Raw genomic sequence first — 26,353 nt, forward strand, 5'->3', positions numbered from 1 at the left:
TACATAAAAATCCATCTGGCTTCTAACTAGCATTAGATACATGGTGAGATAATAGAATGAAAAATTACCACTATTAATGATACATGGTGAGACACCAGCTAAAAAACCAAGAATTTTCTGATATTGTATCCCTGGGATAAGATGAAGAATGCAGTCAATGCCATTGTACGCCATTAAGTAAACTTTTGTGTTTCCTCACAAAAGGAAAATAAACATTACTTATTATACACAGCATGACCAAACCAAAAACAAATAATTTCCACACACAAGTTCTAAAATGTGCAAATTTTCAGTTGTTTGCCGAAGCAAATGACATACTTATTTAGACACAAAATACTGGACCCAAGGCACAATGAAGACCACCGCCCGAGAGGGAGAGAAAAGGACAACACCAACAATGTCTGATCTTTAACAATAAATATATGCTATCAGCGTGGGATAATCGTAGGCATGGCACCACTAAGAAGGTTACTGCCTGAGACATCAGATGACACATAGGGGTTCCTAGAGTCTGAGGATGATGATGGGGGTGTCGCCTTCATACCGGAATCTGTGGCTGTGGATTCTGATGCTGTGGTATCAGCTTCAGGTGTCATTCGCCATATGGTCTCAAGCTCCCTGACTACCTCTGTCATTGAAGGTCTTGCATCTGTCTCATCCAGACAACATCTAAGTGCCAATGAGACAAACTTCTCGATGCACTCAGATGGATAGGAGCCCATACGGTTATCAATGATTGAGAACACCATACTGGACTGACATGCCATGGTCACCTGGTCAAGGAAAACAAGGACACAAAAAAACAACATTTGTTCATCATTACCTCAAAATAAAATGCATGATTAATTGACAAATTTTATTTAAATAGCTGGAAACTATTTCTAATCAAGCGAATGGGGCTGGTAAATTCTACTATGCTTTCCAATCATAATGAATACAGATAATATTGGTTTCCAATATTATTTCCAATCATAATCAAATTACAAACACAAAAGGGAGAGAATTCCAGTATGCTTTCCAATCAAATTACAAATAAGTATATAGTAACATACCCAGTCATGGGAAAACTAGCTATTAATATTGGTTTGACAGGCTCAGACCCACAGAAAATATATGGGTAATAACCAGCAAATATATCATAATGAATAATGTCTTCACAAAAAAAGCAAAGATTCATGAGAATGGCATAAAGACACGCAGTAAGGTGCTCACCTCTCGGACTATGTTTTTTCCATGAGAAATAGGTTGCATCCCCGTCAATATCTCTAAAAGCACAACTCCAAGACTATATACGTCACTTTTATCAGTCAGCTTATGAGTCAAAAAATATTCCGGATCAAGATAACCCTGCAAGAAAAGGTGCATTTTTGTGAAAGAAAATATCGATGGCAGGAGAGCAATTGAATTGGGCTTATATGCCCAAGAGATTGTAGAAGATTCGTTGTAGCATAACTATTTATAGCACTAATATTAAATCATCTCAAAAAGCAATCCATTTTTCTTAGAGAACAATGTCAGGCAATGCTATGCCTCATCCCTTCATGCATCACCTTTCAAGCCATTTCTCAATTTAGAGATACTGCATACAATAATTTTGACTTTAACCACAATTACAAGTGTAATATTTAGCCCAAATAGGCCTCTTGATGTCCATCATGTTGATGTGACCCAAATTATTCTAACCAATCCAACAACAATGACAAGCTGTAATGGCCCAAATATTTGAGGTCGACTAGATGGATCAAGAGAGTTTAAATATTTATTTATAATTTCTAATCAGATTAGGTCTCTCATTACTTTTTATTTTATCATTAACACTAATTGTCTCAACTCTTCTAACTACAACATCCATAAACCTCCTCAGCACATGTCATCTGATTCTCTTATTTTATTCTCTATCTAAATTATCTAAATGTTTACAAAAAAATTACTCTCTTCTGTTTCTTATTAACTCCACATTCATCTCAACAATACAATATTTTTATATATATTTGTTCTTAATCGCCCAACACTTAAATCTATAGGCATTAACAGTCTGACAACTGTCTTACAAGTTCCCATAAATGGGTCATTCTCATGTATTAATCTCAATTAACACTCCCCTAAATTGCATTAGTATCCCCCTAAACATGCATACTTTACCAATTTTGACAATCAAATTAAAATTGTTTATCCAAGCTCTATGCTGACTTCAATTGATTGCATCAATTTCAATTGACCAGTTATCATAGCAACTGACCAACCTTTAACATATTGCAGATTCTCATGTCTTTGTTGCAATCAAATGCTGATAGTAACTTTCTGCTTCAGAACTTCACCGGGCAAGTTCATTTTCATTAACATGAAATTATGGTGGAAAACAGGTTCAGCTGTTCAAAGGATTCAGAAGTTTATGATAGCAAAGTATATTGGGCACTTAAATCCCTAAAATTGATTGACAAGTTTATTATACTAAGTTGATCCATGAAAAGTATCACCAAGATTGGTCAACTAAATGACATCCTCAAGAAATTCTTCAATCCAATAAAGTAAAAAAAAATGGATGAGACCACGAGAGATTGAAAGTTGAGAGATAAAGGTATACATTAGGATGACCATAGTTAATAGAACAAGCCATTATCCTCTTTCTACACCAATAAAATATTGACTTGAATGTTCTGGGCACCAGTATTAATCTTCGGTATCATAGGAAGCCATCAAAGGTTGTCTCAGCTTTAGAACTTTGCACTCAAATAAAGTTAAGCAGGCCACCATCATAAAATTAATATAACAATTTAGTTGAGATATGATACTTGATATCGTCAAGCAACTTAGGTTTAAGAATATTTCCTATGACCGGATTTCACGAGAGTGTGGCTTAAATATAACCTTACGAAGCTGTTAGTACTTTTCACAGCAAACACTGGACAAACAAAGTCTCTCAGACTATCATTTGAGCACTTTTCAAAGCAAAACAATCCTCATTGGACAAACAGAATCTCTCAGACTATCATTTGAATACTTTCTAAAGCAATACAATTCTCATTGGACAAACGTGGTCCCACATACTATCATTTGACAGGCATTACTAGATTTCAGATACTAGGCACGTGATCCAAACATCAAAATGTACCATGTTTAATACAGATTCTGCTTAGTTACAAAATGGATGCTCAAATAGTTAGGTTTACTCCTAATATCAAAGTTTAGATGGCAGTCTGCAACTCTGCATGACCACTTCCCTATCAAAAGCCAATTAATATATAGGTTGTAAAAGAAGCTCATACAGGAGAAATTATTTGAATCGAGCAGGACTCACCGGTGTGCCCTTCACCACAGTTGACACATGACCAGGTGCAGTACCTTCAGACTCTGGAACTGGTGCAAGGCGGGAAAGTCCAAAATCAGCAACTTTAGCAGTAAACCTGGAGTCCAGTAAGATGTTGCTGGCTTTTATATCTCGATGAAATATAGGAGGATCAGCTTCAGTATGTAAATAGAGTATGCCCCTGGCAGCACCTAGAGCAATGCGCAACCTCGTAGGAAAGTTTAGAGGTTCTTTGGATCTAGCTGTTACATTACAAATTCAACAATAAGATCTCAACAAACCTACTGGAAAAGAGTCATGACACATAACAACAGCAAAGAAATCAATAACATTTTAAATATATAAGGAGCAAGTTGTGACATAGAAGATGAACATGGCCATGAATAGTAAGCAGTTGATCATCAACTGTATAAGTTGTCAGCTGTTTCAAATGAAGTACATCTTAAAGTTCAACATTGGATACACATATGTTTGATACGCAGTTCAACAGGCATATATCAAATTATTTTCCTGGATATACAAGTCTTTTGATTTGCTGACACGAATGACAGACTGAACAGATCTCTTTTTATCTTTTATTTCCTTCATGATTCTTGTGGATATTGTACAACGTTTCATGTATTTTTCTTTTTTTAATAAACTTTATTTAAACATGGACATAGATGTAAGCAAAATATTGTAAACTTATATTACCCGGTAAACATCCAAAATGTTGATAGATCTATCAAAAACAAGTTCTAAAGTAACCAATTCTTTTCTGATTTTTCATTTCATCCATATTAGCCTTGGGTCTTTAGCAATTATAATTATTTCAATTTAGAACTGACAATCATGGATTTAGATGTCAGTCCCATACTCAGAAGTGTTGGCTGAGATAATGTTGACACAGACTTGCACTTTGCTGAGGACATACATATGCTGTGTCGGTGTGGGCAGCATTCTTGTTAGCTAGCATGAAATCACGCTGGCTTGTGCCAGTCAGCATATACCACGCTGGTAAACCAACCCATTGTGTAGACCATATTTTGGAGTTTGGATCATGGAGTTTTGACGCCAAAGAATTTATCTATTACAAAAGGCTAAAACAAACAAAGAAAAAGATAAATACAAATATTAAAAAAAATCTAAATTCTAGATGTGTTGTTTCAAGTCAACTGAAAAGATCAATAGAAAGGGGGATGATAAAGACACAAATCAATATTCAAATATTTGTCTCCCTCATGAGTTTTGTACACATTTAATTTTGAAGGGTTATTTGAGTTGTTACTCCAGTTAGTGATGTGGTAACCGATAATAACTAAACATGTTGCTCAACAGATTAAAAATTGTTGGAATTTGTCTGATGGCAATGACTTTGCTGGCCTCCTACCAGTGAAGACAGATCAAATGCTGCCTGTCCTTTAAAATCACCACAATATCATTGTGACAGCACCAGCATGTGACATAAGCAAGGTATACAGTTTCGAACAATACTGTTCGTACCGGGCGGTACATACCAGTCCGTCAGCTGACCGGTACACGGACCGCCCGTTATCGGATGGTATATATATATAAACGAGGCGACATCGCCTTGACGACGTCACCCCGGCCTGGGGAAGAGGGGGAAGAGAGAGGCGACGTCGCTTCGGCGACATCACCGAATTATATATATATATATGTCGAAGGTTTGAAATATCGTACCGCACCGAGCGAATGTCGAAACGACGGTATGATACGATATTTCAAACCTTGGACATAAGTGCTTCCTGTTAGTAAATAAAGTTCCATAGCATATGTGCTACATATCCTGTTGCTCATGTTACCAACATGTGGCCATATTTTGCATGCCAAGGTGTGCGAATGACACAAAAATAAGGTTTTAATGCATCAACATACTATGTGGGCCTAGAAATGGCATGCAATGCAATGTGAACAAAGGCAAAATGCCAAACTTACACTCATGCTAAGGCCAAAACTTATAAAGCAAAAGCCCACTATGCAACCACAGACACGCAGAAAAAATGTAAGTTACAGAAAAATTAAAAGACACTAAAACAAACACCAAACATCATCATATTTTTCTTGTAGAAGATGATTTCAATCTACCGGTAATAAGGCCCATAAAAAAGAAACACAACATAAACAAAACAATCAAAAAATCTAAACAACCAAGTACCAAATTATGTCTTTAATCCTATTTATTTGAGGTTAAACTTGAATGAGGTGTATGCATACTTTGTCGCATCAAATGCTTTAGTCTCCTTTGCGGTCATGTTACAGAAAGGAACATGTCTTGCAATTAATGTCACTGCTAATAGCTAAATGAAATCAGAACTATTACTGACCAGAAAGGTGATCGCGTAGTGTACCATTAGGCATGAATTCATATACTAGCATCTGCAAGACAAAGACAATTGTAGATTTACCACAAGGTATATACATTACTGGTAGAAAATGTAAGTATTCGACAAGATGCAAATATATACAGTACAACATCCAAATGGCAAACAAGTAAATTTGCACGTTACAGGATTTTATATTGTGCATGTAGTAATGCTTGTTATTTCCTGTTTCATCTAATCTTTTCCAGAGTGCATAAAGTAAAGACAATTAGTTGCATGAGCTAAATTTGCAATCAATAAGGTAGAAAATTCTACCAAAAACTCGGCCTTCAGGTTTTCAGGCAAGTCCAAATGAGCCTTGGAGCCAGATAATAAGGATGTTCCTAATACAACCTAGAACAGAAAAAATAAAAAAATAAAAATCTCATTCGCCTCGTCTGGGCAAGGCCAGGCTAATTGATTCTAGCAGGTGCCTTCAATTGGGCAGTAAGTGGTCCAGGCAGGTGCCTTCAACTGGGCATGGCCCAGGCACGCACCTGAGCCAAATCGGATTTGGGTCGAGCCTAATTGAAGTTGGTTCGTTGATTCCGGTTCGATCAGACCAGTTCAACATATCGGCCACTCCTCCTCCCTTCTTATTTCTTCTTCTTTTTCCTTCTTTCTTTCCCACCTCATCTCTCCCCGAGCAAAAACGGTATCATGATACATACTAGTATATCGTGTGTTGATCAGATTAAACCCATAGCAGTCTGGCCATCAATCTGTATGGGTCTGGCATCCGAAATATCATTCCTTGATTTCAAAAGGATATCAACGTACATTCTGACCCATACCTTTCTCTCATGGTACATTCTGACCCATACATGACAATCAATCAGTTCAGAAATGCATTATGGCATGCATACTAACATAATATACCTTGCATCCTAAGTACTAACAAGTCTATGCAAAATTTACTAGAGAACATTTTCTTCCGAGGTCATTTCTCATAATTGTGTTTGTAATGCTTCAAGCACAATGGTCTTTTACAGATCGAACTTGATAATTAGGCATGCCGGTAGTTAATTTGAGTCACAAATTTTCTAATTCTGCTTAGATTGACTAGAAAAACCTCTTAAACAGATAAAGAAAATGCAAAGCAAAAAACAATAAACCATCTTTTTCCAAGAGGAGTTCTAAGCAAATGAATGAAATCAAACATTACCACTTCTCAGCATCCTACCTTACATTACATAATAAGAACATAATATTCTTAAGTGTATATGAGATTTTCATTTAGTTGTAGGCAGCCAGCTTGTGATTCATGATGACATAAAACAGGAGATAAGAAAAGCATCAATGGGTCATAACCATACAACTTAAAGTCCAAACTATTCTAACAAGTCCATGATATAAGAAGTCATCTAGAGACCATGTTCACATCAAAATTGCTCTATCTGCAAGTTCAAACCTGTTCATCTTCTTCATCACAGTAACCAACCAAAGATACGAGATTTCGATGATGCAACCTTGACAATAATTCTATCTCCGTGAAGAATTCTTTTGAGCCCTGCAAAGAATCTTGTTGTGCACGTTTTACAGCCACAATTGTTCCATCAGCTAAAATGCCTCTGTAAACTTTTCCATATCCTCCTTGTCCAACTTGAGTAGAACTGCTGAATTTGTGTGTTGCCAGTTCCATTTCTTCATAAGTAAAGTCCTTTACTCCATCAATTTTAATTGGAATCTTTGATGCTGTTAATATGAACAATAAAAAAATTCACAATAATATAATTTAAATTGCAGAATGAATTGCTTCGAGTTAGTAAACAGGTCACATGGAATTCATAATGGCTCAAACAACTACAGATAAGGAATTGTAGAGGTCATGATATATCATTAAAAGTTCAAGAGTGTAACCATTTTCAACAATACCCAAAAAATTTGTAAATGAATAATATGTAAAGTGTCTGAAGAATCATTATATTGGTACATAACCTACATAATATGAAATTACCATATAAACAATATGAATTATTTATGTGAAGAAAACAAAGTCAACTATAATTTGTTTTCAATTTTCAAGCACATAACTTATATCTTCATTAAACATGGAGACTCAAAATATAACACCCCGATTAGTTCCACATCGAAAGTGGGCAAGATTAAGATTGACTTATAAAGATCTGATGAGTGTACTACTATCAAATTCAGTTTAAGCATTTTGGCCAATGGCTTGAGCCAAACAAAATTGATAGATAAGTTAGTCCATCAGGCCCGAGTCATAACATTTGGTATCAGAGTCAACCTAGTATTTGGGCATGATGAAGGGGCTCGAGTAAGAAAGGGCTACCCGTAGATGGAGTCAGAAGACTCGTCACGACATGAAACCACCATTGGGCTACGCCTCGTGTGTAACATGCTAGGATTTTATTTGGGCTATGCTGGGCCTTAACGAGGACGTTAGACCCTTGAGTGGAAAAAATTGTAATACCCCAATTAGTCCCACATCGAAAGTGAAAAATATTAAGATTGACTTATAGAGGTATGATGAGTGTACTACTATCAACTTCAACTTAAGCATTTTTACTAGTGGTTTGAGCCAAACGAAATTGATAGGTCAGTTAGTCCATCAGGCTCGGGTCGTGACATAAAACCTCACAACAAAATAATAGAAGTTTGTTTTTTTACACCACAATCGTCCAAGGAAAAAGAATCTCATATAATCTCCACAAATGGTGACTCCTTGCATAAACTAGAAATGACCTGTGTTTATAGTTCTTCAACAAAAATGAAAGGAAGAAAGAAAAAGTATTTAAAATCTACACCTTGATACAATCATGAGATGTGGATTTGCCTAACCTAAGTGTCCAATTGTCTTGCTACCCTCTAAAATCTAGGACTCTTGCAAAATTAGCCCCATAACAATTGGAGTTAGCTTAGAGAATATAACCATGGTTTATGGGTACGTTGTGACCAAGCGTCACAAAGAAGTTAAATGCCCTTAATATCATCCAATAATGATTAAAAGAAGTGGGACGCTAAAATTAACTAGCACCTCATGAAGTACTATTTTAGCAAACAATAAAAAAACTTAGTGATGCTCATTAACAGTTGTGTTTACAATAAATTGATCATAAGGCACATTTGGAAGCAATTTTTCATTGAAAAAAAATATTTGGAAGCAATTAACGCATGAAAATTGTTGCAAGGATTCTAAATTTTAAAGGGTAATAGGATAGAATGAAACTGAGAGTTGCAAATCCAATTTTGTTACGTTAACTAATGTAAAAAAGAAAAGAAGAAAGAAAAAGTTCTAATCCAACTATTTTGCATGGATGCATCATGTTTGGCATTAGATTAAATTAAACCACATCAACATTGATTATCTAATACGTCAATGGTAATAGTTATAACAAATTTATTGCCTAAAAAAAAAGATATAAATTTTTTCTGAGAACTTTATCACTTGATATATTTACACAATCAATTTCATGATAATCATACTGAGAAGTTCCAAAAAGAGTATTAATTTAACTATCTCATAAAAAGAATTTTCAGTTAATGTAATGCATCATCAATATATTTAATTACTTCATATAAAGCATGAAAAAGATTTAAACGACCACCATAGGATTGAGCATATTAGATTATTTCAAAATATCACATAAGAGCGACCAAGAAGATAAAGCATATCCCATGTTCAAAAAAGGCCATCTTAAAAAATGAAGGTAGATCTTCTAGTTTGTGTAAGGTCTGAGAGCCTCTCGTCGACATGAGAACTGCCCCCTACCAGGCGGTACCAAATTTTTGGCCCCGTATTGCCCTATCGGGCAGTAATAATCAAAATTTCGACCATTACCAATCTATACTGGGCGGTACCGATCGATTTCGATCGTTACCGACCTGTACCCGACGATAACGGTCGATTTCAACCATTACCGACCTTTTAGCTATTTTAGCTACAATAGCCGAAATAGCTAAAAACACTAATATAATATATATTAGTGTTTTCAACTATTTTAGACATATCGCTTGGTACGCCCAGGCTATCGTCGATACGCCTCGGTACGCTAGTACAAACCAAAATTGCGAACCTTGGGTAAGATAATAAGACACACTGTCATTTTCCCACTCAATTGATAAAATCATTAACCACAGAAATTTACCTACTATACAATTCTTACAATGGTTCAAGGACTTACACAGGCGTTTTTTGGAAACCATCTGACTTTTAGAATGCCTTCTCATTATAAGAATTGTAACAACCGCGGATAAAATAGCAGCAACAGCAACTGCCCCTAAAATAATGCCAACCACGGCACCCGTGCTTAACTTGGATGATGAAGGATTTAAAAGCTCTGCAGCAGACAAGTCAATTGACAGTCACTACTAAGATACTGAATTAAAAAATAGCCAGCACAAATTTGAACATGTATGTGAATACAAAATTGTTGCTTTTGTGAAAGCTTTGAAGTTTGAAGGTTATCTGCAAACACACAAATAACTTTTGGAAAACAAACTCCCACAAGGTAGGTTAGATTGAATAGGTTGATAAAATTCAATTCAGCAAATGTAGAAAAATATTTAATGAGAAAATGTTTTTTTCATCTTTTCAAAGTGAAAGTAAGCAAAAATGTTGATTAGTCCAGTTAATTAACCTTCAGTCGAAACCCTGGGGTGATTATTTAAGAAACACTCAGAATTGCTGCATCGAGAAATAATCACAGTTGAGAACATTAAAAATTATTGTGTTCAAAAGCTGATCCTTAGAAATTAAAATCCTGACTAATTTGCATCTGTTGATACCATCATTGTGTTCAAAACCCGATACCATCTGTTGTCACAATACAGAGAAGGAAAGTGGAATATACTCTCAAACAATAATTTGCATCTTTTTAGATGCAGTTGTTGGTAAAGAAAGAGTATTTTATAATTGTTGAAAGAACTTTTGTTTCCACATTTTTACAGCTTTCATGTGCAAACTGAATTTCAAGGTCCTCCACAGGTTCTAGATAAATGTGTCTGCCAACGAGGTTGATGAACTCTATTAACACTAAACATATGCATGGATTAAAAAAAGGTACCATCACTGATAACAATTGCCCATGCAAAGAGAGAGAGGATAACAAATGTTGCTTGCACTACAAAGTTATTTTTCAAACAAAACACATCACAGTTGCCAATGCAAAAGGAGGATAACAAATGTTCCTGGATTACAAAGTTATTTTTCAAACAAAACACATTCATTCCAAAATAGACAACAACCAAAGATTAGAGAAGATAAACAGAACATTATGGTGCGGTTAAAAAAATATCATAAAGAAAATATATATTCTGTTCTTAACAGTATTACATATATGGTAAATAATGTGGTGCACATGATATACCATTGTTTCCATAGTGTCCCAGCTCAAAGTCAAGAAGTTCATAAGGTCCAAAAATATCAGAATCCGGTATCTCCCACCCAGTGAACATGTTTCTGATTCGCAGAACCTCACTTGAATTGAATATTGTACTATCTGTAGGAAATAATCTCAGTTCCATCTTTAACCTTGGACCTTCTTCCCAAACAAAGGAGATAATGTTTAGTTGAGATAGAAACAAGCGAAGGCCATTTGTTAAGTAATGCTCAAAATCATAATAGTATGGTTGGAAATATGAGAACCCTGGACTCTTTAGCCGATATTCAACATTAAGTGTATAGGCACAGAAACATGGAAGAGGAGATAACGGATTATATTCATAACCCATAGGACATGTACAGATTTTTCCTGTATTTGTTGCAGTATCATTCATCTGTACACTCTGAACCTGACAGAACCGATCAATCTGGAGTTGATTAGCATTTTCACATACAGGATTCCCGGTTAACCTGAATATAATGTGACAAGAAAATTAAAATTGTTAAAAATATTTTTTTTAAAAAAGAATTAGCTTAATTTTCAAAATCCTCATGAATTAAAATTACCAAAAATAACACATACAAAGACTTAAAAAAAATCAAGGTTCAACACTCTTGCCATTCTTTTTACAAAATTTATGAATGAACCAGATGAGCTACAAATTGAAGTAATGCTACAGCATAAAAATGTCTTAAAATAATTGTGTTGGTAATACACTTCTTTGTGTCCATGTGCCTGAAGGACTAAGGCTAATAAACAGATGTATTTGGAAGATGTGAACAGGGCATCCGCATTAACAAAATATTGTTTAAGTTATTCCAAACTTCATGATTGATCAAATGCACCAAAAGTTCAAAGCACATATGGTGACATGAGATTATGGTCCTAGTATGAGTCTCAAGCAAAATGAAAATAACAGGAAAATATTCCAAGAAAAAACAGTCACCAAAAATTGATGCTCGATGCAGTAGTGCACCATCCAGGTTGATTGGCCATAAATGTATCCCATGTACTTCAAGCAAATCATATCACACAAGACATTCAAAAAGTTTGGGCATTTTCACTTGTTCAAAGTACATGTTTATAATAACACAAAAGTTCATTATGTTAATAAAAGGTTACTCAACTCAACCATATTTGATTGAGAATCAATCAAACCACAGAGTTGTTCAAGATTTTTGCTTCAAAAATTCATCATTTCAACCAAACCATGAAGTAGTTTGGAGTTTTAGTTCAGAAATTCAATTTTTGATACCCTCATTAATGGTATATGAGTTACGATGAAATATACACAATAACTAAACATTCCTAAAGGGCACTTTGGAAATCCAACTCCCATCGAGTCCATATCATGACAAATATGGTATAATGCAGACCTAAGACCAGAGATTTATAAATTGTCAATCCAAATGGGAAGAGCTGCCAGTGAGACAACGAAAGAGAGCATCGCATAGTGATACCATCAATGTAGCATCAGATGTCCCACATAATGCAAACTAGGTGGTGAATCTATGATATATGTGAATCTTAACAAAATTGACAAAAACTTGAGCAAGATTGTAATATTCTCAATTAATTCACATATGATCTTAGTATGTAAATATTATAACCACAGTGCAGTATCCAAGTGCTCTTTTTGCAGACAAGTTGACAGGTTTCATATCTGGGTTGCAACACTGAGATTTTAGACATTATAAAGAACACGGAGCTTCACTATTCAGTTTGACAATAATTAAAGAAAATGATTGGGGATCAGATAAAACATCATCACTGTATAGTTCATCTGTTCAAATGCCTTAGCGTATTATTACAAATTATGGGACACTATGTTCAACATGCAAAACAAATATATGATGAAAAAGTAAATTGTGCAAAAATTAGAAATAAATATATATGATGAAAAGGTAAATCAGCTGTCTTATTTGTAACTATTATTCAAATGACAAAAGATTAGGAATAAAGCACAAAATAAAAACCTACAAGATAGTGACATTTGCAGGAGGGTTAAGAGTATCCGACAGATTTGTGAGATTATTAAACCGAAAATCCCTGCAAAATTAAAGCAGGAAGCTTCAGATAAAATAAAAAATTATCAACATAGAACAATCATCTACCTTTTAATAATATCTTACAAGATTAGACTTTTGTTTCCTGTAAAATTCATGTTTTGCCAAATGTTGGATGGAACAGAACCACTTAGATTATTATTCTCAAGCAACCTGCAAAATGGAACAAAATGGATAATATAGTGTTTGTTAAAGCACAGCGTGTCGCTAACTTGCAGCTCTGACTTTGCAAGATCTTAAACCGGTGATTAGGAACATAGCAACTAAATGAAATCATGAAAGAAAATCCAGTAACTACAACCATATATGTGACAAGGACTATGACTCTTACAGTTTTTGAAGATTAGGAAGGCCTGAGAAGTTTGAAGGAATGGTTCCACTAAGATGGTTGTTTGACAAATCACTGCATTCATTCCAACATATCAGATATAGGAGACTGTTCTCATGACAAACAGATCAAAAGAAGAGTTCATAACAAGACACTATAAACCTTAAGCTACATTTTTTATTCAAGGAAAGAATTCCCCATACATGTTAGTTATATTATTGGAAAGCCTGTTAGATGGTATATTTCCAGTCAAATTATTCCCGCTAAGATCTCTGCAAAATAGCAAGTTTGTTAGATTTCATCGGCAGCAGATGGACACCAACTTAAACACAAAATCTTACAAATATCCAAGTTGAGGTATTTGACTGAAATCAGGAACAGGTCCTTGCAAGCTACAGTTCCTAAGACTCCTGGTAAACCATAATAAATCTACATAAGTTCATATGCAACAAGAGCTTGACAAATTATAACAATCCAACTAGAAGCAACAAAATAAAACAACAACAATGTGCATGCCCTATTATGTAGAACCTAAAATATACAAACACTGTAAAAAGTAAAAACCATATTGAGCTGGCATAGAATTTATTAGTTAATCATGCATCAAGCGTTTTCAATAAAATTTACTATGAATATAACAGCCAGGCAACAAAAACTACAATGTCAATGAACGAGTGATACAACAAGTCAACAACTACAACAAACCGTACGATCCCAACTATTTCAGATCAGCTACATTGACTGTTTGCCATCATTGTGCTCTGTCAAGAGCAATATTTCTATTCAAACTAAGAGCCATCGAATGTATGAGTTTAAATAAGTTGGTCACAAGAGAAACTGAAAGTATAAAAAATAATTCTTATGGAAACAAAAACAAGATGTTAAGGAGGATAATCTTTGGCAAACTGAATTTTGTTCACATGACCAAGGATCACGTGATAATAAGATTGTTATCATAAAGAATTGATACCAATACTGCTATTGGAGATGTCATGAGGGACAACTTTTCTAGATTAATAAACAAGAGGCTACTTTCACCATTTCATGTCTAATTTTTAGTGCGATGCTAGCTCCTGGATTTGAATACTTTAAAACTTCAATGCAAAGAAATATTTGTTCCTTGTTTACACTGCATATAGACTTTACATTGAAAAACCAATTGAATATAACTCTTCTGATAAAAGCAGCACTGTTGATAGACTTTGGTTCCTCGAAAGCACTGTGCGAATTGGAAACTTAGTTTGTTGGAGCTCCTAGACCAGCCTGTCATAGAATTATTGTAATCTCCTCCCATACTGACACTAAACTTGCACATTAAGCCTCTCCCACAATGTCATTCAGAAATTTAGTTCCTTGGCTATTACTCTCTTTACATGTTTTTCCTTTCAATTTTAGCTGTTACACAGGCCCTCTTTGGCTCCTGTGTTTACAGCAGATGATTACGTATGTTGATCAGTTGCTTTTGGTTGGACAGATAACTGCATAACGCAGGTGAGTACCTGCACTCTAACAGCGTGAATCCCCACAAATATAGAGGTGTTTATCACATTTTTTGGGTGTGTGCCAGGCTATATAGCATGATACATTTTCAGAGGAACTTTATAGTTCCCAAGAAAAAAGAATAGTATAGAACTGGATTTTCTTATTGTCAACAAAATATAGGGAAGGATGGTACTACATTTTCAAAATAAAATATGTTCTAAAATTTGTGAGAAAACACTTAAAGCAAATACAACTATATCCCTAAGCAATAACTTGCATCGCTTTTTTAAGAGCAGGCATTTCACCAATTAGCTTCAAAAACAGCAGCAATTACTTCTATTTCACATAAAGGAAAAAAGGAGAACCGAGTTGATTATGTGCCTTTAGGTAAAAATATAAATTGTAAATGAGAATTTGTCACATTTGACTTATATAAGCCTATCAAAATGCAATTAAAACCAAGTTAGTTTTCAGTTAAATGGCTTTTTCCAACAGCAAGAAGAGCTTACTAAGATTCAGGACAAGATGTTATTTAGTTTCTACTTTCTACAATAACCATTCATGAAATGTTGTAGAGCCATCAGAACCAACCATTTTGTATTAAAGCTATGTACAAAAAGTTCCTCAAAAGCTTGCAAATAAGAAGAAAATGCACTTACAACTTTAACAGTTTAGACATGTTGACATAAGAATCTGGAATTGATGTCCCATTGAAGTTATTATTGTCCAGTTGACTGAGACATAAAAGAAAAAAATTACTTGATAGATAATTCACATCCAAAGGTGTCAAATCTACAAAAATAAAATTGAGAAAGGTTATAAATAAACATTTGGCGAGATTTATGTGACTATCAATAGTTTGTGATGAGTTCCAACTACAGACAAGTGATCAATTCAAGATTTGCAAAAAGTATTCAGTTACCAAAACATGCCTAAGAAGTCGACACGACAATTCAACAAGGTATATATACAGTCGGAAAGATTCATCAAATGAGATGCGTGAAAATAAAGAATGTTAAATTATTCATTCTACACCATCTCATTTTTATGCCAATCCATCTAGGATGTTCTCTTTTTAATGTTATTTAAATGCAGATATCACAGCCAACTGAACTTAGATAAGAAAGGGGAAAAGAAACTTTACCTTCCATCTGTGATGGTGTGGAGTTATTTAACTTTGCAGAATCATATTGCAACAAAGGAAGATCATGGCTTTGTCTCAAGAAACAAGTGCATAAAGAGAAAAACACTATGCAATTATAATTTTGGCATGTCCATTTAATACAAATATAGTATTGATACCTACAGGATTAACAATTCAGGAAGGCTGGAAAATTCTGGAGGAAGATGTCCAGTGAGGTTGTTGTTGTCCAGCAAACTGCAGTACAGTTCGTTAATGATAAAAAAAAAGTTCACAGTCATTGAAAAAAGATCTAGGTCCACTTCAATACGGAAATTGCTGTAGAAGTGTCTAACAGATGGTAAGATGAGAAGGAAAAAACCAACGTAACTTACAAATGCACAAGTTTTGGTAATCTGGCCAATTCTGCTGGAATCTGTCCGCTTATTGAGTTGTTGTTCATGTGGCTAAGGAAAAAAGATTCCAAGAAAATATATGAAAATAATATAAAGCCAACTAAATGGAGGACATCGAAGCCTACTCACAAATGCTTTGTTTTGTTCAAGTTTGCAAATGATTTTGGAATTTCTCCTGATATATGGTTTTGATCAATTTGTATTCTGTCTAAGTTTGGGAGGTAACCGATCTCTTCAGGTAAAGAACCAGATAGTCGGTTACCATTCAAGAGCCTGCAAGAACATAACAACATGTGAAAATTTATTGTATAGATTATTAAAAAGGTGACATATATGTTCGATTTGTGGAGATGGCATTTTGAAATGTAACGCCAGAATTAATAGTTAAACGTGATTAATGAAAGATGCTTATGATAGTATAAAAGTTATGTATAAAGGTCTAAAAAGAAGATAGAGAGATTTGCTTCAACTCCAAACAAAAATGACCATTATATAAAAATGATGAAACATTATCAACATATTTTTACAAATTAGTCATACTAATCATCAGGTTCACAAGGAAAACTGCATCTTTGCTTAGACCTTAAGTATAACCAAAGTTTCCAAACAGCACATACTTGCAAATTAATGCAACTTGGTGAGTAGGATGATACATGGACCCAAGGATTCAGTTTGTTTCTTCAGTCAACTCTAGATGGCAACCTGAATCAATAATTGCCTATGGAACATTTAAACGGCATGAAAGACCGAATTATAAATATATGCTCTACTTCTCCTAAGGAATTTCATTTCTTATACATGACCAGTATACTATGCATGAGCTGTTAATGTATAGCTTGGCCATTGATGCACTAACAGTTCATTTGAAATACAGAACTACATAATGGTATATGCTCCATTACCACTAGATGCATAAGAATAAAGCAGTAGATGTTCTTATCAACAAATTCAAGCTCTGGTCCAAGATACTCAGGTGATAACTATGTACTAACACATCTAAAATTTGCATTAGCATCAGTAAGAATAAACACATAACAGAACTATTTAAGTCAGTGTTGCTAAGAATATGTGGGTACCAAATATGTGTATCAGCTCCGCGGATCCATTTCAGCCATTATATCTATTTATTCCATATCCTCTATTACTCTCCTTAATAAATCTATTTATTCTTCCTCTTTCTTTCCTCACCATTGTGTCTTTAAGTGATTGAGTCCTTCCTGGTGCATGACTATGCTGAACATATAGAAGACCACCTTAGGTGATTTTTTCCTTTCGTTGATGCACACAAAAGATGGTTCACCTTTAGATGATTTCAAGACTAATTGTACCTAATTAACTCTAGAATATGGTCCCATGTTGAAAAATACCGAGGCAACCAACGGTACCAACCTGTCCACGAGGCCTTGAGTTGAACTTAAGTATTAGGGTCATGTTGGCAAATTACTGGATACAAAAGTTCATGAGTAGGATTTTTCAATTGAGCCTCACTACCTCAAGAAGTCAGTTTACTAGCAATCTATTTGAATTATAACCTCGCCAACTTGTAGTATTCCAAACCAGCCGACTAAAAGACCACAGTCGATGACTAGATCTGATGGCCTAAATGAAACCTTTCTCTACTCTCACAAACCCCGCTTGAGCATATGCTGATCATTCTTAGGTTATGTCCATGCCAGTGGAACAGAAAAAACATTATTCCAGTCAATACTTTTTCAAAATCTGATCCGATAATTCAATCCTCATCAAAAATATGCATCCACAGTTAAATTGGCAAATCAGGCAGTCCATGTCCCAATACATAACCATAACGGTGGTGAGCAACATTACATCCCTGATTCAAGCAAAAATTACTAAAATCTAATTAGTAAATACAACTTCTAGAATGATACTGGATTTTGTAGATGAGAATGTCTAGCAGAAATGTCTTGCAGATATGTGTTACATCCATTCTTGGTTTGTCATTCAACAACTTGACTAACTCTACGAAATTTATCTTGTTTCTCATTAAATTATTCGATTAGATTCATCAAAAGAAAATCTCTAAATAATGAATGTATTTTTATAACGTAAATTAAAATTTTATTTGAACCACCAAAAAAATATACAGCTACAGGTGTAATCACAAAACTAAGATAACCTCGATCAGTCACGCTAACCTGACGAAACCAGTCATAACAACATGCTTAGCATATAATAATTTCATGAACAAATTCAAAAAGGCAGGAAATATAGAAAGCATCTATTCATAGGAGAAAATAATTAAGAACTCACAAATGTTTCATAGATCTAATCAGAGTTTTGTTCATACTACATGACTTACAAGAGTTTCAAAGAAGTAATGTTGCCTATCTCCTTGGGGATACTGCCATTTATGTTGTTCCACATAAAGTCCCTTCAGAAGTATATACAAAAGATTTAGTTGGTGCTTATCAAAAGAAACATTTCGGAAACAACGCACCATTACAGTGCAAAATCTAAAGCACATACTGAAAAAACTTCATGTGAAAAAGATATCTTGTTGACTCACAATATCGTCATACGTGAAAGGCGGCCAAGCTCAGGAGCTAAAGTTCCAGATAAATTTCTTCTAAAAAGCTGCCTGTAAGAAGAACAAATCAGCTCACAGGTGTGAATGTTCAAATCCATCTTATTTAGATCTGAAACATATATATATATATATATATATATATATATATATCATAACCAGATGACAAAGTTCATATATCATCAAATTTTAAGGGTTCTTTTAATAAGCATGCCATAAAATTAATGGTTGATACCAATGCACTAGTCCACTGTATTACAAATTTACAATGGTTTTAAAAAGAAATTTGTTTCTAAATACAGATCCTTTTCATAATTTCCTTTTTATATCCTCTATCATGGTATTGCCACTAATGCAATCACACCGCCATGCTACATTTCATTACTAATGTAGTGGAAGAAAGGAAACCATGTTTTGCTTGGACCCTAAACAATTTAGCTTCAACCATGTTGATGGTCTCACATTATTGGTTGACAGGGAATCAAAGTGGATTTACCAATAAGCCACAAAGTGCTATGGTTCTTACATATGATTTCTAAATTTATTCAGAAGTAATTCGCCGAGACAGTGCACCTTTTTTCCAATTTCTTCTATAGATACCATAAATAAAGTGCACATAGATGGATCAACCTATTCTTGAAATATGAAAATAAGCATTTGCGAGAACTGTTACAATTCTGTCTCAACATTTAACCATGGACAGCTGGTAGAATGAAGATGGATTGAATAATCAACTTATCACTGAGCAACTCCTGCTAACAACTTGGTGCAGTGAAATGCATTATAAGTAACAGAGTACTTGCTTTTCACTTGCAGATTTAATATAAAGAAAATCTATAATACCATATGCAAAATAGATCTCACAACAAAATTACACTCAAAGCTTATCATAACTAATATTTCATGCCAAACATAGTCATTTGTACTTGGAATAAAAAACTCAATAAAAGAACAAAGAACAATCCTTGGTCATACAACTCTATGACATGTAGATATCCATCGCTTAATGTCAAATTATAACATATCACCCCTGTCCAATTTGATGTGCAAGGATCTCCAACTTCCCAATTGTTTAGTTTGCCCAGAGGATCAATCAAACGACTCCTAATAGCCTTCAAAGCATTAACTGCAGATCAAGATAAAACAAGTAAATCAAATTATATTCTAGGCAAGTACAAGCAACTCTTAATCTACAATCAAATTACTCTAAGATAATGTGCACATGGATAATATAATTAAATATATTTAATTCTTGAAATAATTTTCGTTGTTGTATAAATCACTAGGAAATACTTTCAATTTAAATTTTAAACAAACAATGATGACATTATGGGCTTTCAGCACAGCAGTTCCACATGATCCATGATCCTAAAGTACTAGCTAAAAGTTAAAGATATGCACAATAGGTAAAACAAAAGATAATAATAAGAATTATAATAATTATATAAAATGATATAAAATATACTGTTGTGTCATAATCAAGAAATATCAACAAAAAATTAGATGCATACGAGACAAGTCCTATTAAATGTATAATACTGATTTCTTAAATATAGAAATATAAGGACCATTATATTAAACAAATAGCAAGGAATTACTGAAGATATATTTACAATTTGTTATAGATAACTCAGATATATACAAAATAAATGCTGAAGCTCAAATAAAAATTACCTTAGTTTTCAACACTTTGACAGTTTATAAATATAGTTATGAATCTCCTATGTTCCCTATATCAATGATGGTTGGTGAATTGTTCGGAGATATACATTTTAAGTGTGAGTTGGATAATTTTTAACACAGGACCTTCCACTTGATATCATAAATTTATGATCAATGTCATTGTGTCTAAAAGCTTAAGCCTGTAGATGAGACTTGATCTGATTTATATTCTTAAATCTTATCACAGAAGGAAAAAAAAAAACAAACTTTAGGTAACTATGGTAGAAGATCCACAACCAACTTTTGAGGTTAGAATCCTAGTTCAGTAAGCAATATCTCATAAGAACAAGCTAGAAGCCTAAACCCAAACCAACAAAATCTAACGAGGAATCAAATTTCTTTGAACTAGCAAGCAGAAGTAAATCAGGGAGCACTCTTCATGAACCCCAAACACACGTTGGTCATGTGGCAAATCAAGGTTTCCATCTTCAACAAGAGTGTCACTTCTACAATTGTGAGGAACGTCAATTAAGTACCATGCATAATTATTCATGCTAGTTAGTTTACAGGCTCTACTGTGCTGGAAGTTTGTTGATAACATTGACCAATTCAACTTAATTTTCCAATGGCAAACTGATATAAATTAATCATGCCTGTATACACAAACCAAATTTGTATTTAAGAACAATTAAAAACTATTACTTAAATTTAGTATAGGTATTGATATTCTGCAAATAATAACTTTAAGGCTTTCAAGAAAAAAGAAAAAAATTATTTTCAAATTCTTCAATTCAATCCCCCAAAACAAAGTCAAGAACATGGAACTCTTAGTACCGTGGTACATAACGGCATATCGTGCCTCGATATGTCGGTATGGACCAAACTTGTATCAGTCTGATACCCAAATCTGTAATCATCGTTCAAGATATAAAAATTCTTTCATAGAGAATGTTTCAATTTTCAACATACCAATCCAGCACGACTATTTTACAATTATAAGAAAAAAATAGCCTTTCTAACCGAGTTATTGCACCCGAAAAAAAAATAGTTATTGCACTGACATAATCAATTAATGAAGTATTAAAAATGACATTCATAATAATAAGATTATACACGCATCTTTGAATCACCAGGACATGGATTCACCTTCTGATGGATCAGTGAGTTGTGCTCCTGTAAGTTGCAGAAACTTAAAAGATAAAGCAGCCAAGGCAGCCACAAAGAAGAAATATTTAGTGGTAGACATCTTAATGCTTCCTAGAAGAAGTTTTGAATTCCCCAGAAATCAGGTTCATCTGCAATATGTAAAGATGTTGCAAATTAGTCTGGCAGATACTAAGCTACATCTTTTATTCGAGTACACTCCACTTTACTGAACAAGTCAATAGGACAAGAAGGCCAAAAAATAAAATTTTGAAACTCACAGCATAAAGTGTAATTGATTAAAACACTATTAACAGTAAAAATTAGGACTACGATTAATTAAATTGATGCAAACAGTGCATAAAAACAATTTGTAACAAGATGTTAATATTTACAATCTACTTCAAATATAGTATGCAGAGGGTGGATCTTGGTACAACAATAAGGTTACTCCTAGGAATCAAGTCATGGAAATAACATCTCTAAATATATTTTGGAGGTAAGGTCCATTGACTCTCACCAAACCTCATATTAGCGGGAGCCTCATGCAATAGGTATGTCCTTTTACTTAAAATGTACTATGGGTATTTAAAACTATTTGATGTTTATAGCAAAGGGAAGAGCAAGAGGGTTTTAATAACTAATTGATGTTTCCTTCAAAGGGTAGAAGAAGATGGATGTCGTACCGCTTCAAGACTTCAACATGTTACAACATAAGATATCTACACACTGGACTTGTATTAAACCATAGTCAAGACTTCATATAACAGAAGGAAAACCATAATCAAGACAAGTCATCAATGACTTCCAACAAGACGTCAAGACCAATTAGCAGCCTGTGTAAATTTTAACACTCAAAGCTAGATAATGATCTGGATCATCATCCTCTTGAGAACTGTCCCTGATTGCACCTCTAGATGTAAGTGCCAACAGTGAACAGAATGCGGTGTTTTAGAGACCATTGGCAATGTTAAGAAACTTTATCATTATACAGGGTGTGTCATATTGGTAAATTAAGGAGTCGTTGTAATTGAGAATGACTTTTAATGTAAATTTTCAAATTAAACTTAAAATTACATAAAATATAACTACTTTTAGTGTGTGTGTGTGTGTGTGTGTGTGTGTGTGTGTGTGTGTGTGTGTGTGTGTGTATATGTATATGTATATGTATACATATACATACATATATATATATACATATATGTATGTATCTGTATACATACATACATACATATATATATATATACACACATATATACACACATACATATATATATATATATATATATATATATATATATATATATATATATATATATATATATATATACATATATATATACTTGTATGTGTATGTGTATGTGTATGTATATGTATGAGTATATATATATATACATATATATATATATATATATATATATATATAACTTTTTAATATAGGAACATTAACCTAAACTTATATAAGCCCTATTTTTAGGCATAATTAAAATTTCCACCAAGGCACTATGCATTTATGTACTTTATTTTAGCATATATCACACATAACACATATATTATAAGTTATATATTATATATTATATTTAGAAAAAGTTCTTCCAAAGCTTTCTTTTTTGGAAGGTAGGACAACTTCCTCTTCTCATCTAGGTTTCCATCCATGCAAATTTGGTGGTGGCCATAGAGGAGAGGTGGCATCGATCCCGATGCAACCGGCAAAGGGTACAGCAACATAGAAGGCAAGCCCTCCTACTATGCTTCTCTCCTCTCCACTTCTCTCTTCTTCCTAGGATCACCGAAATCAAAATTGGCAGGAAAATTAATGATACAGCCAATTTCCAGCTAATTCAGATTAATTCCCTTCGTACACCCGATTTCATGAAAAAAATTGGATCAGTCAACATCAATTCCTGGTATACTCATGATTTCTACAGGAAACTATTTATTTTAGTAATCACTTCCAGAGTTAAATTTGCATCATCTAATTCAAATAACTATTTACAATACTAATCAATAATTATGCAGCAACGAGTTGCTCCTCTTATTTCCAAACAACCACCCACATGCAGTAATCAGAGAGACAAACCACAGAAACTCATACAGATCACACAAATTCCACCAAATAACTCAAAGCAAATACTTCATATTGTGGGCCCTACCTATATATCCACATGTTCGTAGCAGCAAATCATTACTTATTTTAGTAATGAAGAAAAGGGCAATTCATTTTATCTCACAAACTTCATCAATGCAACCTTTAACAATGGCAAAAACATGGAAAAACAAATATAAATGCAAGAAAATCTTCAGAGAAAGCATGTTATTTCTTCAAATCACTCCTCAAGCATCACAAATCAACAACCAAAACCACAACAAAAACAAAAACAGAACTCAAAAACTCCCAAGTTATAGCAACCATAAACAGTGGCGTCCTTCCCAATCCAAACCCTACAGAAAACCACAAAAGTCCTGGAAATATTTGTATATACAAATAAGTTCTCAGACAAAGCATGTTATGACTTCAGATCACTCTGAACCTATCAAAGTTTAACAATCAAAACCACAAAACAATAAACCAGAATCTAAGGCTCCATGCCAAATTCAACTTGAACGGCGACATCCTCCCGATCCAGACCCTACCAAAAGAAACCGAGAAACCCAAGAAACAAACCTAAATGCAAAAAGTTATTATGGGAAGCATGTTATGTATGACTATAATCATTCCTCGCCTTTCGCAAATCAACCACCAAAACCACAACGAATAACAAAAAAAAAAAAATCCAGAAACCAAAAACTCTACGCCATAGCAGCCTTGAACAGTGGTATCCTCCCGAGCTAGACACTATAAAGAAACCCGGAAAAAACTAGAGCAAGAAATTCTTCAAAAAGAGCACGTTATGACTTTGAATCACTCCTCTGGTACCACAAATAAAACCCATGAAAACCACATTAAAAGGAGCAAAAGAAAATAATCCAGAGCTCAAGGCCCCATCAAGAAACCCAAGAAAGACAGAGATATACATAAACACAAGACTTTTTCTTTAGATGACTCCTCAACTACCACAAATCAACAATCAAAGCCAATAAAACCATGACGAAGAAAATTTTTAATCCAGAACTCAATTAGCCAGACGAACAATAGCGTCCTCCCATTACAATCCCTTACCAAGAAACCCGGTAAAACACAGAAACTTAACTAGATACGAGAATTAAGCTAAGACTTCGAATCCATAGTTCAAGAAATCCAAAGCTACAATCTCAGGCCAAACGGCCCCAAGATCGCAAAATTAACGAAGAAACCACCACAGTCCACACCGAACTCTAAAAGCCATAAAAGAAACCAAATGCGATAAATTCTTCATATTACCCTTCGTCTACCAGGAATCGGCAATCAGAACCCTTAAACCCATAAAACTAAGAAGAAGAATAAAAAAGAGATTCAAGAAGCGCCAATCACTTACAACGAGGCCAGGCCGCACAGCGGGGAGATCGCAGCATTCACCACGAAGCCAGAGAGACAACCCGAGCGCCAAGAAAACATGGGTGCCGCGGAGTGACGCGACAGGCAGTAAAGAATGACAGAAAGAGTGGGGATTTGCGGGATTCGTCTTCTGACCGAGTCGAAGAGGAGGAGGAGGACCGAGGAAAAGGTCCGATGGTAACATCCTCCTCTCTACTTAACTCTTTCGCGATGGCGTGAGGTTGACTTCACTGCCGCAGGGCAGTGAGTCCAAAACCTAAAGGCACAAGGGAATATAATAAGGACCGGCGATCGGAGACAGCAAAAGAGGGAGAGGGAGAGGGAGAGGGGGAGGGCGAGGAAACGAGCGCAAGCGAAGAGATCGACCAAAATTACGAGAAAGGACAAACGTAGGCCCGCACCAAATGCTCATCAATTGGGTCACCTGGAAGTTGCACCTAACCACATAAATGATATATATATATATATATATATATATATATAGCCTACTATTTTAGTAAAACAAAAGAACTCAATAATAGTTATGTAAATTACACCACTTAAATTAAGGAAAAATCTTAATTATTTTTTATAGATAAAAAAAGAACCGATATGAGTTAGATGTTATCCGTTCATTAATTCTGAAGGTTGTGTTTTTATCAATATCACTAAGTAAAATTTAGTTTTCTTTTAGAAGAAACATTGGAGTTTGTGAAGGGTGGTGGAGCCACGAGGACCTTAAATGGGTGAGAACTAAGTTTACTTACCATGATATTGACATTAAGATTCAAATATAATGTTGTAGCAGGTAAGTCATGGAACAATCAAGGACTCAGTCCTATGACTTTTCCAGAAACTTGTGAGCACACAGCAAAGAGATGTTTGATCAAACCATCCACCTTTGGCCAATCCATGAGCTTCCATGGACTTTTGCATGCGGTAAGACCAGTCCAAAATATGATGCTGTGTGATTTGGTGATGAAAGTTGTAGTCTCCCACTCGTCATTCCACCACATTAGTCAATTTTTCCGGTGAGCTGATATCGATCCAAACCAACCTTCTTTCTTCTTCATGTCGAGACATTGCGAATCATTGGTAATTACAATAGTGATGAGGACTCGGTTG

At 34.5% G+C, this 26,353-nt stretch overlaps 1 protein-coding gene across 1 annotated transcript; it reads right to left on the reverse strand.

The window, feature by feature from the left end:
• Nucleotides 1–149: 149 nt before the first annotated feature.
• LOC135586387 (probable LRR receptor-like serine/threonine-protein kinase At1g06840) lies at nucleotides 150–25,615 on the reverse strand. The gene is made up of 21 exons (XM_065189209.1): nucleotides 25,230–25,615; nucleotides 21,778–21,926; nucleotides 19,945–20,095; nucleotides 18,952–19,023; nucleotides 18,745–18,816; nucleotides 16,554–16,697; nucleotides 16,404–16,475; nucleotides 16,195–16,266; nucleotides 15,548–15,622; nucleotides 13,748–13,816; nucleotides 13,610–13,678; nucleotides 13,410–13,481; nucleotides 13,145–13,231; nucleotides 12,993–13,061; nucleotides 10,998–11,482; nucleotides 9,813–9,968; nucleotides 7,079–7,362; nucleotides 5,632–5,683; nucleotides 3,299–3,549; nucleotides 1,213–1,347; nucleotides 150–773 (listed from the first exon to the last, which is right to left on the reverse strand). Exons 2-21 carry the CDS (start codon nucleotides 21,875–21,877, stop codon nucleotides 429–431), a joined length of 2,832 nt encoding a protein of 943 aa, XP_065045281.1. The 5' UTR covers nucleotides 21,878–21,926; nucleotides 25,230–25,615; the 3' UTR covers nucleotides 150–428.
• Nucleotides 25,616–26,353: the final 738 nt, after the last annotated feature.

This window comes from Musa acuminata, chromosome BXJ1-6 (assembly GCF_036884655.1).
Source record: "Musa acuminata AAA Group cultivar baxijiao chromosome BXJ1-6, Cavendish_Baxijiao_AAA, whole genome shotgun sequence".
NCBI classification, from domain to species: domain Eukaryota; kingdom Viridiplantae; phylum Streptophyta; class Magnoliopsida; order Zingiberales; family Musaceae; genus Musa; species Musa acuminata.

Coding starts and splice junctions, on each gene's coding strand:
- LOC135586387 (XM_065189209.1), bottom strand. CDS start 21,877: ATGTCTACCACTAAATATTTCTTCTTTGTGGCTGCCTTGGCTGCTTTA. Junction 15,623..16,194: donor CTTCCTGAATTGTTAATCCT/GTAGGTATCAAT, acceptor TTTATGTCTCAG/TCAACTGGACAATAATAACT. Junction 13,817..15,547: donor ATGTCTAAACTGTTAAAGTT/GTAAGTGCATTT, acceptor ATGGTTTACCAG/GAGTCTTAGGAACTGTAGCT.